General features: G+C 34.0%; 1 protein-coding gene across 1 annotated transcript in view; it reads left to right on the top strand.

The window, feature by feature from the left end:
- The window catches only part of LOC111057576 (hemicentin-2), a 280,587-nt gene extending 270,037 nt beyond the window's left edge, over positions 1-10,550 (top strand). The window contains exons 7-8 of the mRNA XM_039423908.1: positions 5,585-5,760; positions 10,145-10,550. Of these exons, the coding sequence (XP_039279842.1) occupies positions 5,585-5,760; positions 10,145-10,387 (419 nt within the window). The 3' untranslated portion in view covers positions 10,388-10,550. The remainder of the gene's footprint in view (positions 1-5,584; positions 5,761-10,144) is intronic.
- Positions 10,551-17,991: the final 7,441 nt, after the last annotated feature.

Genomic DNA, 17,991 nt, shown 5'->3' with positions numbered 1-17,991 from the left:
CAATATAGACATAAAAAAGGGGGTGTGCTTGCAATTTGTATTGTAGTTCTGATTTTTTAATATATTATTTGGGTACATAAGAGAAGTCCAGAACCAATTTCTTCATGCAAAATTTCCTTGTGAAAGATACAGGGCGACCCAAAAACCTCGTATTTTCGCCTCATTTTTCAGTTTTCAGCTATTTCTGCCAAATCTCTTAATCGGACAGAAACATTTGCTCTCGCCTTTTTTCTAGACTGTAAAATTCTGAATGAAATGAGATCATTCGGAACTCTTTATCTCCAATGAGTACTGAGTTATAATTTTTCAAAAGTGAGTGAAATTTAAAGGAAAAATCAATTTTGATGAATTTTAGTTTTTGATCAATAATATCTTCCGATTGTTACCATGTAGATGTATAATTCAAAATCCCTCTGGGCGTATTTTTGTGCTCTACAATCCGAGATCAGGTAGAGCGCTCTATCTCTTATAGATTTCCAGGTACACCTGACAACAATGCTCCTTGTATTGTGAAAAACATATAATTTTCAGCTTCAACCATCATCACCAACTACATAGTCTTCACATTGATATTTCGCACAATGACATAAGTTCATAAGATTATGTTCTATGAGAATCACCCGTTAGATGCACTTCATTTCAGTATTTCCTAGTTTGGGGGCGCGCTTAAGGACACCTCAAGGATCAAAATTTCAAACACTTATAACTTCTGACACAATGCTCAGATTTCACTGTACTACACTTGACTCTTCTCGGCTCGTCAAGGTGGTCCGAAATCATGCATCATAAGTCAAATTCGGTCCAAAAGTAGAAAATTTATTGTTAAGTGTACTAAGCCCATATTGCAATACACAAAAAATGGCCAATTTCTATATTCAAAACTCTATGTATCTTGGTAACCCCTTATTATAAGAACCATTACTTGATCTTGAAATGTACAATATAAATTCCTCTTTCACCTGCTGTAAACGATTTAAGGACAAATATTTTCGTGGAGTGATATTGGATTGTTGAAAAAAATCTGGAAATTGTAGATATTTTTATCATATTAACGGTTTTGGCAGTACCATGATAGGGAAAAGTGATTCAAGATGGATTTTAGACAACTGAGCTCGTAGAGAATGAATTTATCTACAATTTGGAATAATTCGAGAGTTTCTATGATGTATCAGACTCTTTTTAGAAACTCTTGATCAACAGTAAAATCACGGAAAAAAGGTGAAATCACCATTTTTGAAATCTTTCGTAACTTTCGAATGATATTGGAATTGAATGTATTATTTATTGAAATGAGCAGAGGGGGATAATTTTCACATCTTCACTAGATTTGGAAATTTTATCAGAAGTATTTCAAAAGACATGCAGCTTTGAATATAGAAATTGGCCATTTTTTGTGTATTGGAATATGGGCTTAAGTACACTCAACAATAAATTTCCCACTTTTCGACCGAATTTGACTTATACCGCCTTGACGAGCCGAGAAGAATGAAGTGTAGTACGATGAAATCTGAGCATTGTGTCAGATGTTGGTACGTAAATAAATACTGGTTCTTTTAAATATTTTAAACTACAAGTTTCAAATGCTCTGAATTGGACTGTATAAAACGAATCAAATCTTTGAGTTGAATAATATATCCATTCAGAAAAACCACATACATAGAACATATATTATAGAAAATCAGAAAAGGTTCTCACCCAATCCCAAATCCAACATGTCGTGAATCGAACTGCTTGCCTACTTATATTTGAGGTAAAAGGTGGACAGTTGGATAGGATAGATGAGAGGAAAAGATAGGTGAAATTATGCAACCGGTCTATCCGAAATGCGATTGTTGAAGTTGGTTCCTTGCTGTTTTCCCGTTCCAAGATGAAGTTTACTGTCTGGATATATAAAACTATGACTTGACTATTGATAAAAAAAACTAAAAATTGAGTTCTGGCATTCACTTTTCACTTATTAATACGAAACGTGAGTAACTTTTCACGTAAAACGAAAATGTATTTTATTTACATGAATAAATAAATGTATAGGCCGAATTTCCTATGATATTAAACGACACGAATATTTAGGCAGATTCAGAACGAATTTCCTGAATCTTAAAGCCTCGAGCGAGTACATAGCTGTACGAAAGCTAAATTCACAATGACTGGCAAACTATCCAGGGCCTCGAACGATAAATTGATGAGTAATGGATATTATAAAATTATAGAACTCTCCTGCCATCTGGCAGTCAATGAGCGAATGAATACAATTTCAAATGGCCTCAACAGATGTTATAAGTGTTTGAAATTTTGATCCTTGAAGTGTCCTTAAGCGCGCCTCTACACTAGGAAATACTGAAATGAAGAGCATCTAACGGGTGATTCTCATAGAACATAATCTTATGAGCTTATGTCATTGTGCGAAATATCAATGTGAAGACTATGTAGTTGGTGATGATGGTTGAAGCTGAAAATTATATATTTTTCACAATACAAGGAGCATTGTTGTCAGGTGTACCTGGAAATCTATAAGAGATAGAGCGCTCTACCTGATCTCGGATTGTAGAGCACAAAAATACGCCCAGAGGAATTTTGAATTATACATCTAAATGGTAACAATCGGAAGATATTGTTGATCAAAAACTAAAATTCATCAAAATTGATTTTTCCTTTAAATTTCACTCACTTTTGAAAAATCATAACTCTGTAATCAATGGAGATAGAGAGTTCCGAATGATCTCATTTTATTCAGAATTTCATAATCTAGAAAAAAGGCAGGAGCAAATCTTTCTGTCCGATTACGAATTTGGCAGAAATAGCTGAAAACTGGAAAATGAGCCGAAAATACGAGGTTCTTGGGCCACCCTGTATCTAGCACAAGGAAATTTTGCATAGAGAAATTGGTTCTGGACTTCTCTTATGTACTCAAATAATATATTAAAGAATCAGAACTACAATATAAATTGCATGCACCAATGTATATAGTGACTGGACTAACTGTTGATTCTATTAAATCATTCACTATTCACTATGAAGGGATAGCAGACCTCGTGTGTCTCCAGCGTTATAGTCCTGTCACCAGCTGGCTCAGATCTTAGAATAGTAGACTTGAACATATAGTGAAATAGAACACTAGCGTCAGTTGATCAATTTCCATAACGGCAAGGAAAGTTGTGTGAGTGCACCACATCAGATTTTTTCTTATGCACTTTCAATATTATCTGTTATATCCTAAAAAAGGGCGGGTAAATCAATTTCGTTGTCCAAAGAACTTGACCTGTATAAAAGGTTCGAAGAATACGTGTTCAAAATGTGTGTATTTATTTATTCACATACAAAAGCTCACATAATTAATCCATGAAGAGCCTTATTGACATCAACTAGCTCAGTCACTTATATTTGTTGCATAAAGAACAATACTAAACACTATTTTTGAATACTAATACGATAAGAAGAGGCGAAATGAAAAAAATTAGTGCTTTTTAATAATAAAATAAAAAAGAATAGGGGAAATATTAGACTTGAGAAGAAAAAATTAAGGGAGTTTAGCATGATTATTTATCAATCATGAGTCAGCTATAGAGCGATATGCTAGTTCCAGTGAGTATAGAATGTAATTACATTCTCTACTCACTGGCTAGTTCACAGGATTTCTTGAAGGTTTGGAAACGGTCAGCAAACGGATCAATGCAGTGGCTTATTCTATTGTGCAAACTTAAAGTTCTGTATAATGCAAGAATTGTATAATGATGAGTCGTTCTGATGAATGGCATGTGGAACAGGATATTTGGTCTTGGTCTATTAAACGGGACATGAAGTTGCAACATATTTATTAATTATTCTGGCATGAATACTTGATTGCTTAGGATACCTACTATATAATAGCAAGAGGGAACCGACAGATCTCCTTTTTTCCAATCTTTAAATGTTAAATATCAACCTTAGAATGACTGTTGAAAAAGCTAACGGACAGAATGCATTAAACTTTTTTAAATAAAGATACCTTAAAAATGTATTCTGAATTTTTTCCAAATCAAGAATTGCGCTGCTGTCAAATGGAGCCCAAACTAAAGCAGCATATTCAAGCTTACTCCTCACTGTAGCATAATACAATTTCAAAACAACGTCACATGCTGAAAAAGGCCTACAATTTCGAAATAAATACCCTGGCGAACTATTAGCACCATTCATAACATGTGTCAGGTGCTCCTTAAACCAAGTAATAAGCTGCAATCAGCAATGTGTGGACGGTAGATGCTCCATGAAATCTCTTGCAGTAACCTGCGGCTGCTCGATGCCATCTTTTGCTTCCTGGACGGATGATGTGTAATACGTGCTGAAAAGATCTGGTGAAATCTCAATATTTGTGCGTTTTGATCCTCCACTCCTCACTTTGTTCACCAGAGTCCACGCAGCTTTTGCTTTGTTATCCGACTCTTCAATACAGTTGGCATTAAAACAGAGCTTCGCTCTATTTATTTCCCGTTTATAGATTTGTTTACTCCTTTTATAAGCCAGTTGCGCATCATCGCTATGTCTTATAAGAAAAATGGAGCGAAAAGTCATCAATTTGAAGCTGATTTGATCATTTTTTTCTAAAGTTATTGTAGAACATACAAACAGACGGACAAAGACTTTGACATCAATAAGTCAAAAGTGAGAACTCGCTAACGCTCGTTCAATTAATGTGTGAAATTGGTAGCCTACTGATCAAATTTTGAGCCAGGAGGACTTTGGAAGTTTTGCAGAACTACGCCTCAAATTGACAGTTACCATGGAAAACTTGTACTTTCAATGCATTGTTTCACCTATCATGCAACTGACAAGACTATTAATTGAAATATCACAATTGTGTTTAGAGGATTTATTACATTTACGGATAATATCGACGATTTTAGGGCATTTTTTGCGTTTTCCAAGCTAAATGGAGAAGAAATCATTCAAAAGTATACGAATTTAGTAAGTTCACAAATATTCTTCTAGATTTCGGAGTGTTTGTAGATTAATTACTTTGGAGATTACAAACACCAAGCACATCACGAATTACAGAATTAACTGCTGCTCAAATATAATATTATCCAATCACAGTAACACAAAAACTATTTCTCTTCCTCTCTATTTATTATACTAATAATTATATACTTTATCAACTTATCACTCTATAATGTTGATTAACTGAAATTTCAGAAGAATTTTCCTCTGTTTTTGTGTGACTTGGATCATTGCATAATTAAATATCACTATTTAATTTACCTTTGCTTCGACAGTTAGACTAATAACAAACTTGATTTTTTTAATCGAAATAGTTTCATTGCGTAGAATTTATAAATCCTCCTAGAGAAAATATGTTCTATTATGATATTATAGTGTATATAATATTAGAATATTACATTTCTAATTTGTATATACCCCATATTATATACACAACTTATCCTCTTTTCAATTGATTTATCAGTGATAATTCATCCATATAATATTCTGATCAATTCAAAATCCAATTGTTTAATACTTAAACCCCCCCATGGAACATCGGCATTTGAATGTTTTGTTTTCCTTTGTATAATTTCCACTGTTCAAAAAATAATGATTGATTGATTTGTAGGAGGACCACAGGTGTTTCCGTTGAACGGAACAGTGCAGACGGTGACGGGTCGGAAGGCGGTGTTGTCAGTGGAGTTCTGCGCCAATCCACCGGTGACGCGCGCCCTCTGGCTCACGCAGTCACGTGTCATCCGACCCGGGCAGGCACACGACCGGCTTTTCGCTCACAACTTAACGGTAAGTATAAAGGTGCGTACAGATAAACGCGCCGCGAACATGAGCAATTCACTTTTAATCAGTTGATGACAAGCTTTTTATATCTGTATCTTACCGTTTCTGTAAAAATACAGATATAATCAGCTGATTAAAAGTGAATTGCTCATGTTCGCGGCGCGTATATCTGTTCGCACCTTCAGACTCACAACGATTGTTCATTCACATCATGTTTCCTGCATCTTATCTGAAATGGTTAACTGAATTGAGGAAAGAAGCTCATCTACACTTCATTTGCAATTTGGTGACTATACACGCATTAACGTAACTTTGTATTCGAAAATATAAAAAAGACCTACTGAGTTTCTTAGGCTGTTCCAATAGCAAAGATTCATCAGTTCGAGTATAGAAGCATGGCTATTCATTTCTTTCCTTTGTTATAATCATGAACTACCTGATTTGCAACCTATCACATAATAATTATGATGTAATTATAAGAGTTATTCTTAATCAGTATGTGCTCCTATTCAATCAGTAAAACTCCTAGCACGTACGAGCACCTTTTCTATTTTCTGGAGAAAATAGACAAACAAATGATCCATTACCTGAAGAAATTAGATTTATATTGCTTCCTTCGTGAAGTTTAACACGAAGTTCAACCTTGTTAGTGCTTGTTTATGTAAAGCGAATCATTGTACGCAACAGTCCGCAGTAATTATTGTAAACTGTAAAGCCAAAGTAGTCTAGTGTTCTGCATTTTTCTAGGACCTCATTTTACAAAGCTTCACTGGTTTTTAATTTCAAATGACATATAATTATGATCTAAAGTCCCTGAAATGGTTAATCTGAACATTCTTTGATGAAATAAATGATCAAATATATGAGGTGAGGAACTCTTGTAGAACAAACTGCTCTACCTTCAAACTCCTGCAATTATTATTACAGGAACTGGGACATTTATAGTTTAGAAGCAGTTACAATATACATGAGGATATGGCTTGTCAGCCATTCAATCATGGCAACATGCTATTGGCTTCAAACAATAGAATCAAATGAACCAATGCAGGATCATGTTTGTGTGAAGGGATCAAGAGCTGTAACTTATGATGTATCAAATATTACTCCAAATAGTAAGATATGCGTGACATAGAGAGGTCTTGTGGAAGGAGGTAGAGTGCTGAGGGTAGTATACATTGAGGCAAGCAGCCGGAATGCAAATGCTTTGATAATGATTGCCAGTCAATCGCTGTTAATCCGGAGCATTGACGGTGAATCACGCATGTTAGCACGTGTGGCTGACGGGTCACATGTCGAACGCCGCCTTAATTGTTATCACCGGCCTTTGTTATTGTGCATCTATGCGATGCCGAGTCAAGTGTAACTACAATGGCCCTGATGCTGCACTGTGTTCTGCGCTCAAGAGCTCAAGCAACAATGTGCTAATATTCGCATGAAGAATGGATGCACATGCACTGGCTAAGCGACCATGCCACCCGACATGTTCCACTACAAACTACAGTTGCATACAGAGCAACAGAGCAGCCGCACCCTCATCCAATGCCATTCTGTCTGTGCGGCGAAATGTGTCCAGAGGATTCAGTGGAAGATAAGAGTGACGTAATATACTATCATTGACTGGTAGTAAATGTAACCATATGCGGTGCATGATCATTTTTTATACTATTATTATTTACAGAAATAAAGTTTATTATACAGCAGATCCACTCTGTAATGAACAGTAAATTCGTCTGATAAGCGTTAAAGTAATGCCCTTTGTAGTTAAGAATTGAAGTAGTTGAAATATAATAGCTATTTGTCAATTCAATATTTGGCTTTTTACTTATTCATATAAGATGTAACTGCGAGAACTATTTGGACTGTATAATATTATACTTTTGCAAATTTTATATTTAGGAAGATCAACGTGATTTGAGTTTTCTCGATTGTTGCTGGATGTTATTATTCTTATCACATTATACGGTATTAAAAGGGGACAGAGTGGAAAATCGAGTCGAGGGGACACCGAAAATTGAAGACAGAAACTAAGAGCATTTCGGCCGCTGTAAGTTTAATGTTGCGCGAAGAGGAGCAATAAAATGTTTTGTTTGACTAAATGGAAAGGATGAGGATGGCAGGGTGAGTGGAGTGGTGGAGGGGAGGGTGTTTCCATAGAATTGGTTTACGCATGGCGTAGTTTGAAAATTAGAGACGAAATTCGGCCAAGGCAACGGATCAGAGCACAGCATCGCATCCAGCCTTCGAACGAGCAATATTGGTGTTGCAACTAAAAGGTGGATTACAGTATCTTTTCAATTAGTGCTGGAGATTCGCCCCATCTGTTGACATGGAAGACAATGCTTTTACCCTTCAGCTCACAAAGCCTTTTCATTATGGTCGGTTCAATTTTATCTCATTTTTGCGCTGTCTCAGTGGAACGTCGCTTTCCACTGTATCAAAGACTTTTGATACAAGATTTTCAATCGCTAATAATTAGACGAGAATGAGCTGATTCTTGAAGAGAATTGAGTGTGAATAAAATAATGGGTCTCTTGTAAAGGAATATATCTAGGAAATGGAAATATCTAGGATACTAGGAAATCTTGTAAGTCTCCAACATATCAGACTATCTTGAGACCCTTTTTCCCAGCATCTATTTAATAAATTCATGATTGTTTGAAAATTCAGTTTGAAATCAAATAATGGATCTCTTGTGAAGAAATAATTTCTTTACGAAACCGTATAAGCCTCTAGCATATCAGAATATCTTGAGATCCTTTCTTGAAACATCCATACTGAGAATGCTTTTTTACAGCTGATGCTATATGAAACTCTCAATAAAAATTATTGATGGCTGCAATTGAAAGTTTATTGCTCAATTCCGATCAATGCAATAATAGAAATGTCATAAAAGTCAAGTAAATGTCAATCCACAATCTATAAGCAATTTAATTGTTGAAAATTAACATTTATTTTTCATTTTTGATTGTTACTAAATAAAAAGCTAACACCCTAACAAAGCCTCATCGAGTTTCTGATATAAAGATACTAGAATGAATGAATTGAGTTGATCATAGTTATACAGCTATCAATGCATCTCTTCTTTGAATCCAATAAGTTGTGCTTATCGTTTTACGCCGCTCCAATTCAGTCAATCCGTGTGATCCAATAAATCAGGTTCTAGGAATAGAACCTAGATTTTATTGAGAAACATATTCTCAGTTCATAAGACAGAGATGAATATAGAGGGATGAAATGGAGGATTGTTATTGAGGAGATACGATAAAAACACGTAATCTCATTTCCCATGAATTCTCCTCTCCTTGAGGATTATAATTGGAAACTTCTCTTTTTGAAACTCTCATCCATACATATCATAAAGAAGGATGACTTGTCACACCTTCAGCTCCCACAAGCTATAATTCTTATCATATTAAATATCAATCCACGCAAATATTTGATTTGATTTATGAAATTGTAAAAAAATCCCCATTAAGAGTAAGTTGAATTTCCCGTTGTAATTGTGAGTGTAATACAATAGATTGAACAATCTATAGCTATTCTCTGGTGATACGTTCACCAAATTTAATCTCTTGAAATCAAATAAGAATAAAAAATAAATATTGAACAGAATTTTCAATTTTAATGACGATTAGTAATAACATTATCTCCTTTTCAATTGAGTTGGGTTCTATTGTCAATAATTATTCTTAAACTTAAAATCTATTTGAAAATTACCTGCACCAACGATTTAAGGTCCACACGGACCATATGAAATAATTCACATCCACAAGGATGGATGATACATTAAATTTTTCTTACCACGTATTACATAATCACAAAAAATTGTATAAATTAATAATGTAGAAATGAATTGAAGGATTTAGAATTGATTCCAAGTTCATCACGAATCAATAGTATTGATAAGTCAAAACCCTTTGGTGCGCGAGTGAAGGATATAACATGCACCTACAATATTATGTTTACTCAATTAATAGTGAAGATTTTTTGGTGTGCAGTTCGTTCGTGCATGTCAGGTGATAGATAATTAAATGCCTAAATTGAGCTGCGTTTACACCAAAGTTATTAACAAAATGTTGATAGCTTAATCCTTATAGATTCTACTAGATTGAACGGAACTTGACAAACACATCTGATCATCACGTGTATGATAAGTTCCGTTAAATCTAATAGAATCTATAAGGATTGAGTTATTAACATTTTGTTAATATCTTTGGTGTAAACGCAGATTTAAAATAAAAATCCACTGTTCTAACAGCTTCGTATGGTGTGTAGTGAAAGTAAGCTATTTTCTGGAAGGAATGGTGTAGATTTGGAGTATGTTGAACAGAATCTTGAATTTTAACGTTGTTTGATTATCGATTTCCTTTTCAATTTGATATTTCAACAGGAGGGTAGCTCTGAGTGGTGTCATAAAGCCGGCCTAACAGTGAGTCCAGTGCACGCATCGGACCAAGGCGAGTACAGCTTCCTGGTGCGGACGCCAAAAGGTCTGGCAGAGGCCACTCTATTGCTCAACGTGTCTGACGAGGGTGGACTGCAGGCATCTACTGGTTCTGCATCAAAAATACCCTCTCTTCTCCTATTAACGGTCATTTTCCTTCAATTAATTAAGATCTCGTCTTGGCTCTGATAATTTAAATAAAATTCGTTGTTGAAGTGAAAATCTCAGCAGAATCCTGCGAAAAATGTCACGCTGAAACCACAATAATTATCAATCTTATTGATGTCTGTTCTTTGATTTGAATTGAATTGGAATTCACTGAGGAACTAGGAGGAGCCTATTTCTAATCCAAGGAGTACCTACATTTCAATGTATGTGGAAGATAGTATCAATTTGATCCAAGTCGCAAAAATGTGTGTTCCTGAAATGTTAATATACTGTATTTCTCTAGGTTATTGGTGAGAATCTAATAATGAAGTCGAACACCAAGTATTTCGACAAAGTTACCATAGATAAAGAGTGATTTGTTAGAGGATAGGTTTTGAAATTGATTGAATATGGCTTCACATGGATATTGAAATATATGGAGCGTTATTGGGAGGAATGAGAAAATAGCCAGTATTTTTTTTAGAAGGTATATTCAATGGACCATGGTTATGACACTATCAAAAATATAAAGAATCGATGATTAGAAATCGAACCAGTTGGTATTCCCTCTGATGTTCACTCCTCGTTATTTTCACGGACAGTCTCCGGTAAACATGAATGGCTGTTTGTTAACTCAAGTATTTTTGAACCTATTGCTTAAACTCTTTGATTCATGAAACAGAGAAGAATGATTCTCGATAGAGTTCTTGGAAAGTTTTGCTCTTCCAAATTTGGGGCAGATATACTTTTTAAGATAACGAAATCTCCATTTGAAATTTATTGTGTTATTTCAAATGTAGTTGTAGTTAATGTTTCAATAAGGTTCTATGCAGGGGTTGAAGAAACCCCTTTCCCCCCTCAAGGTCAATGAAGCACCACCATCGCAAATTCAGCAGCCAGACCCGGAAAGACCGATGGTCTCTCGTCGGAGTGTCGGCAAAACTTCATCTGTGAGTGAGAATATGAAAACGTATGGAGTCAACATTGCATTACAGATTCATCATCTTTACTGGGTGAGCAGGTAACAAAACTTAAAACATTTTTCAATTGAATGAGAGGTTTAGCCTATTTTAATAATGATATGAGAATATTCAAAACGAAAACTGTATGATTGAATAGAATTTTTCTAGCGAGCTGAGAGAGTGTAACTTTATAAGAATAATCTTATTGTATTTCAATATTTCCGCCTAATATTATATTAATGCTTTCGAATCAGTGTTAGTATTAAGGATTATTATACATATTAAATGCTGTAAGGATTTATCAAGAAACACTGACAAAACTCTTTTACATAAAACACCACGAATGTCTTTGATGTGACACCAATTACAAAACACATAGTGCGAGAAAACAAACCAATTTTCAAGTAATAAAAAATAGTCATGCAATTCTTGACACTAATTTCAAATAATAAGAATATCATTTCGGAATAAATTCACCAACAAGTGTTTCTCTGGAGTTAACAATAAACATCCTAGTCAAAACATCAACCAAATTAATTACCTTTACCATAGTTTGTGGAGAGATGGTGGGGTGATCCAAAAGCTCTTCTAGAAGTTTTTATAAAGCTTTATATAAGAGAGCTGCGCTATGAGTGTACATTTTATGACTATGTAAAACAGAGATTTCTTATAGATAAAAGCTCAAACAGACTATTTTTAATAACAAAATTCTTGAAATTTGAGATATCAGTCAGTCTGAGAATGATATATAATTCATTTTTTCATAATAATGAATAATATAATTATTGATATGGATGATTTCATTATATTTAATTGATTAAAAATCCTCAGAGAACGAATTTGGTGTCAAATTCATTAGACGATACCCTTTTTCAAATAAATAAAAAATGAATGAGTTTTATTGAGCAAGTCAATTTGAGAGAAACTCCAAAAAAATCGTGGTGAGTTTAGTGTCTTATTTCAGTGTTCATTGTGATTGTTTTTTCTAGAACATAAATGTATAATATTGTACCATTATCAGAATTAGAATAAGATACTGTAAGGATAAGGAACGACCAAAGAGATATTTGTGATGACTATGTTACTGAGGTTTTAAGTCTATTTGAATTATCAGTCCTAACCTTTATCATTTTTATTATTCTGGTAGATCGAAGTCGAGTAGAATCCTATGAAATGCAGGTACTGGTAGATCAATGGAGATTTGCTTGTATTTATAAGTAGATCTTTTATCCCTATTTCATATTCCCAATTAACATTTTCATACTCCTTCCCAAACTACAGGTGGATAGAATGACATGAGTCTCTGTTTGCCAAACTGTAGTATATTGCACCTTTCACCTTTCAAATTCTCTTCTATATCTCTCAAAATATTGAATGGTTAAATTCAGGTACTTAAATGTTATCTAATAGGCCTATGGAGTATGCATTTCTCTCATAACTCATATAGCGGCATGAAAAATATCATCTATCCTATACGTTTCAAATTCTTTATAATCATAAGAATGTGTCAGATTTGATGAAATACAAATTAAATTTGTCGGGTAACTTCTCTTTTCCATGTTTGACTCTTTCTCAAGATCTATGGATCAATGATCTGGTGTTTAGTTATTGAAATATTGTTCGGTTAGCTTACTTGGTAGTATTGAAAATATCGAAATTGTGAACATATTACAACTTTATTAACAAACCTCGGTAACATAGTTTGGAGAGTTGTGTGTGAATTTCAGTGAATTTCTCATCTTGAAGATATAAAAAATTATGGATACCTAGAAATTTTTGATATCGGTGTAAGCGCATGAGATATTTTTGTTAGGACCATGTTAGTTCAAAAGTGTAAAGTTAATATTTTTCAAATAACTGCTGTTATAAAGCTTTCTCTAGATGTTTATGCTATTGGGAAAAAGTATTATGATTATACTTCAATTTGTCTCATCATTAAAAAATATATATCCTAGTTTCATTTTTTTTTTTTTTTGAATTGATGTGGTATGTTTTTCATGCTTATTATTCACTGGATTCATACTACAAACCAACAAGACTACTCAACAGCCTAATTAATTTGAGTAAAGTTTAAAGGTTGAGCAGGTTTTTTATGTCTGTTTAATGCTAAGAAACTGAAGCCTACAGTTTTTTTCACAGGATGTTTCTATCTTATAGAGGCTATTGCTTCATAATGTGTCACTACACAATGTTAATTTTGACGCTGAGAAATCTTAGTAACAATGATAATTGATATTATGAAGAATAATTATTATGAATACCAAAGGTTGATCAATAAGAGCTCAATTTTTTTTCAATTCTATTGACTTGATCATATGCTTTTTCATGATATTTCAAACAATAAGTTCATAATCTATCGTTTTTGTCAAAAATATTTCTTACATTTTCAATCCTGACGAAAGAACTTTCATTCAATCTAAAAATGGTTTTTGATGATCTGATAAAACGTATACTGCAATGTACCTGAAAATTAATTGTATTTAAGGTACCCTGGTATACTGTAATTTACTCGAAAAAGAACAATTAATTACTTATTTCAATCTCACCTCATTTTGAAAATTTGGGCTCTGAAACTTTTCAATATTATAATATTAAACCATGCGGTTTGTATAGCGTAAATGTCTCATCACATTTGAAAGAATGAGGAAAATTCTAAAATCAATTTATTGCACTTTATCACATTTTATAATATCCTGTCTATATGAAACTATAATGTTATTTCTATTTGTTTCATTTACCTTCAAGACTTTCAAGTTGAATATTCAAGTTCACTCTTGAATAAATATCTCATGTAATTTGTTTAGGCTAAAATATGAAATAATTATTATAGTGGTAAAATATCAGCCACCAAAGTTGAAACTGATATTGTCATTGATATGAGTTATGGTCATAATGATATGGACATAATTTTGTGCTATAATCATGACACGAGAAAAAATTATAAATAATAGTTCTTTACATTGTGGATCATTGTTCAAGTGGTAGAATATTACCTAATGTACGTCCATGTATTTCTGTAATTGAATTAAAATGGCTGTGAATAATTGATTACTGTATTTGTTATGTTGTGTTGTCATAAAAATATTTATGGAATAATTATGTTCTATGTAAATTGAATATTGTCATGAAATAAAATTTGTACAGAATTTTTTTTCATAAATGGTATACCTGAACCTATGAGTTACCGTACATTCAAACCCTGAACTATAACCTGCAGCCTTGAATCCGCTGAAAAATCTTAACTCCACATTATTATAATAGTAAATCCAACTTATTATTATAGAGATGTTTTGAAAAAATAATTTTCAAACAATAATCGAGTGTATTTACGTCAAAAATATTGAGCGACTTTATTAAATAGAAACCAATGTAGGCTACAGTGCACAAGAAGTTTTTGTAGTGAAGGATTGGCAAGTGGGAAATTATTTCTTGAAGTAAATTACAAATATGAACGATATAATTATAATATAATATAATTATATTCCATGAGAGCAAATGAGATACATAACATGCTGATATCAAGATGCAGGTAGATACTTTATTGTATGCCATACTCTTGAGGAAGGGATTTGGTTTCGTGGTCGCGCTAATAAGCTATCGACAAGATCAGTTAAGCTCCATGAGCATGCTACTCCCTTTGTAAGGGTCACCACTTCAGTAGCAGAACTCCTCCAATTATCATTTATAAATTTAATAATCTCTTCCCGGTGGTTTGGAGTCCACCTAAATCTGTAAGTCCACTCATCTCTCATCATCATCCGTCTTATTACCCACACACAAGTCTAGAGCTCATGTGGGAATCATACTCAGCAAAAAAAAATCTGGTGTGGCGCACTCACACAACTTTCCTTGCCGTTATGAAAATTGATCACCTGACGCTAGTGTTCACGCGTATCTCAAGTCTACTATTCAAAGATCTGAGCCAGCTGGTGACAGGATAATAACGCTGGATACACACACACACACACACGCAGTGTGCTGCAGTAAGAACATTCATATTGAGTACCTATTGGAACGTCTGCGGAACTAAATACAGGGGGTGTTTCTAAACTTCCTACCAAAAAAAGACACTCGAAACTAAAACTGATGCAACAGTCGTATGGGATGCGTGAAATAGTCGAATTATACATGAAATGGAAGATAATTTGATGCTCTACAAGCTCGTAATTAGCACATTCTTGTTCCATAAATTGTTGGAAAGTTATAAGGCTTGAAAGAGCGAAAAAATGAAAGAAAAACTGCTTTTCCGAAAATGCATAACTTTAGAACTTAAATATCTCGAAGAGTATCGGATTTATCGAAAACCTCTACCAAACAAAACTTGTAGGGAATTTTTGAGCTTCATTTTGATGTAGTTGATCATAACGCATTGTTTCCAAGATATAAGCATGTAAGTAATAAGTGGAAAATGCAACTTTCTAACCACCCTCATCCCTTCAGCACATGATGTAGGGGTTGGGATTTTTGATATGCTCACTAAAACTGCTGCAACTGCCGTATGGGAATGCGTGAAATAGTCGAGTGGATTATAAATTGCATGCCATGACGCATGCAATTCAATACCTCAATGTAACTTTGTAAAAAATCAGCAGCTGTGTAGACTATTGATTGCATGCATCATTGAATGCAATTTTTATGCACTATTGAACTAGTAGTTCAATTTATGATGACAGAATAGTGTGATATTCGTAAAAACTCACTTGCAAATCTTGAGATTCGACACTCATAACTAAAATTGCTGCAACAGTCGTATGGGAATGCGTGAAATAGTCGAATTATACATGAAATAAAAGATAATTTAATGCTCTACAGTCTCGTAATCAGCACATTCTTGTTTCATCAATTGTTGGAAAGTTATAAGACTTGAAAGAGCGAAGAAATGAAAGAAAAACTGGGTTTTCGAAAATGCATCACTTTAGAACATGAATATCTCGAAAAGTATGAGATTTATCGAAAACCTGTACCAAACAAAACTTGTAGGAAATTTATTAAGCTTTATTTTTGTGTAGTTGATTATGCCAATAGAACACATTGTTTCCAAGATATAAGCATGTAAGTAATAAGTGGAAAATCCAACTTTCAAACCACCCCCACCCCTTTAGCACAGGGGGTATGGGTGAGGACTTTTGATATATTAACCCTCTCACTATCCTCAAAAGAGCTGTGGAGTTGACAATAATTGTGTTCCAAACTTTTCCCTCTATACCTTTATTTGAGCATTCGTTGCCTGGACTAATAAAGAGAAATGCCAAACCGTCGACTTGAATCTTAGACCTCACTTCGCTCGGTCAATGAATATACTGAGATGTGGAAGTTTCCATACATTGTTGGATTCGATTTTCCAAATACTAAAGTTCCACTCAAGTACGAGTATATACGATAGTATATATGACACACTTTATATAGCCTTTAATAATTTTTTGTCAAACTTTGTTGTGTGGCTTTACAGATTAAATTCAAAGTTCAAGGCGAAAGCTAGTTGATGTGTTTGTGAATTACTCTCTCTCTCTTTCTCACTCTCTCTCTCCCTCTCAATTGTTAATCCTTCCCCTGAACCTCTCACTCTTGCTCTTTCAGCAAGCGTATTTCTACATCAACTCTCCCCAGAAAACCCTCACCACCCAACGCAACGCCACGCTGCACACATCCCGCGCAGCTCTTATCTACACGTTCCAAAACTCACCAAATCAGGAAACAATTTAATAATTACTCGCTCAAACCACCAGAGCTTAATTGCCTCTATCTATTTGCCTTCAATTAAGGCAAGTTTAATCTAATTCACAAATTTCCAATAACGATTCTCTCTCTCTTCTTCCCTGTCGTCTGCTTCCTCAGGGTATATTGATTCATGAGGGAGAATAGATTCTGGGCTGTTTACGAATAATTTAATAACGACGTTTTCCAAGTGGAAGTGGGAGTTGACTGAACAAACCACAACTTCTGCAGAACTGACTTCAAATTTTCATTACTCAATAAATTCATGGGCCATTGAAGTTGTATTTTAATCAGTTGAATCCTTCTCGAATACGAACAAGGCTAAACTATTATAGGAACGTGTCAATTTATTTTTCTCACAATAGGCCAACATAGATAGACATACATCGCACGACATCAATAAATTATTTCGGTTTCAACAAGAACTATATATTATCATGAATCATTCTCGTGTATTTTTTAAGTTCTCATGATGAAGTATCGTAATTAATAAGTACCAAAATGATAAAATATGGTAAGCTATTTAAAATATGAAATATGGTAAGCTATTTAAGTAACTCCTGCCGGTCCTGCAGCGATATAGAATCTGAGTTTAGTTCTCAAATGAGATACGGCATCGTGCGTTCTATCACCATCGTTCACCACATTATCTATGTCTTGAAAACTATAATTTATTTGACTCATATCAAGACATGAAGAGGGAGGAGTATTTAACTACATTTACCATGAATATGATTACAAATCATCAAAATGTATACAAACTTCTCTAAACAAAGTGAACTTGAAGTATATGTGAGTTGAGTTTTATTGTAACGCAATCAAACTTATTTATTAAGTATCTAATGTGTTTCTATCTTGATTTAAATTGTTATTTTTTTCAAGAAAATAGAGAAAAATTACTACATTATATCATAGTTTATATTAGACTCCCCGCTCAGTATCCAGCAGGGGGGGATATGCCAGTGAGCG

This window comes from Nilaparvata lugens, chromosome 3 (assembly GCF_014356525.2).
Source record: "Nilaparvata lugens isolate BPH chromosome 3, ASM1435652v1, whole genome shotgun sequence".
NCBI lineage: Eukaryota > Metazoa > Arthropoda > Insecta > Hemiptera > Delphacidae > Nilaparvata > Nilaparvata lugens.
The sequence above is the reverse complement of the archived record's forward strand: the minus strand, read 5'-3'. Positions and strand labels throughout refer to the sequence as shown.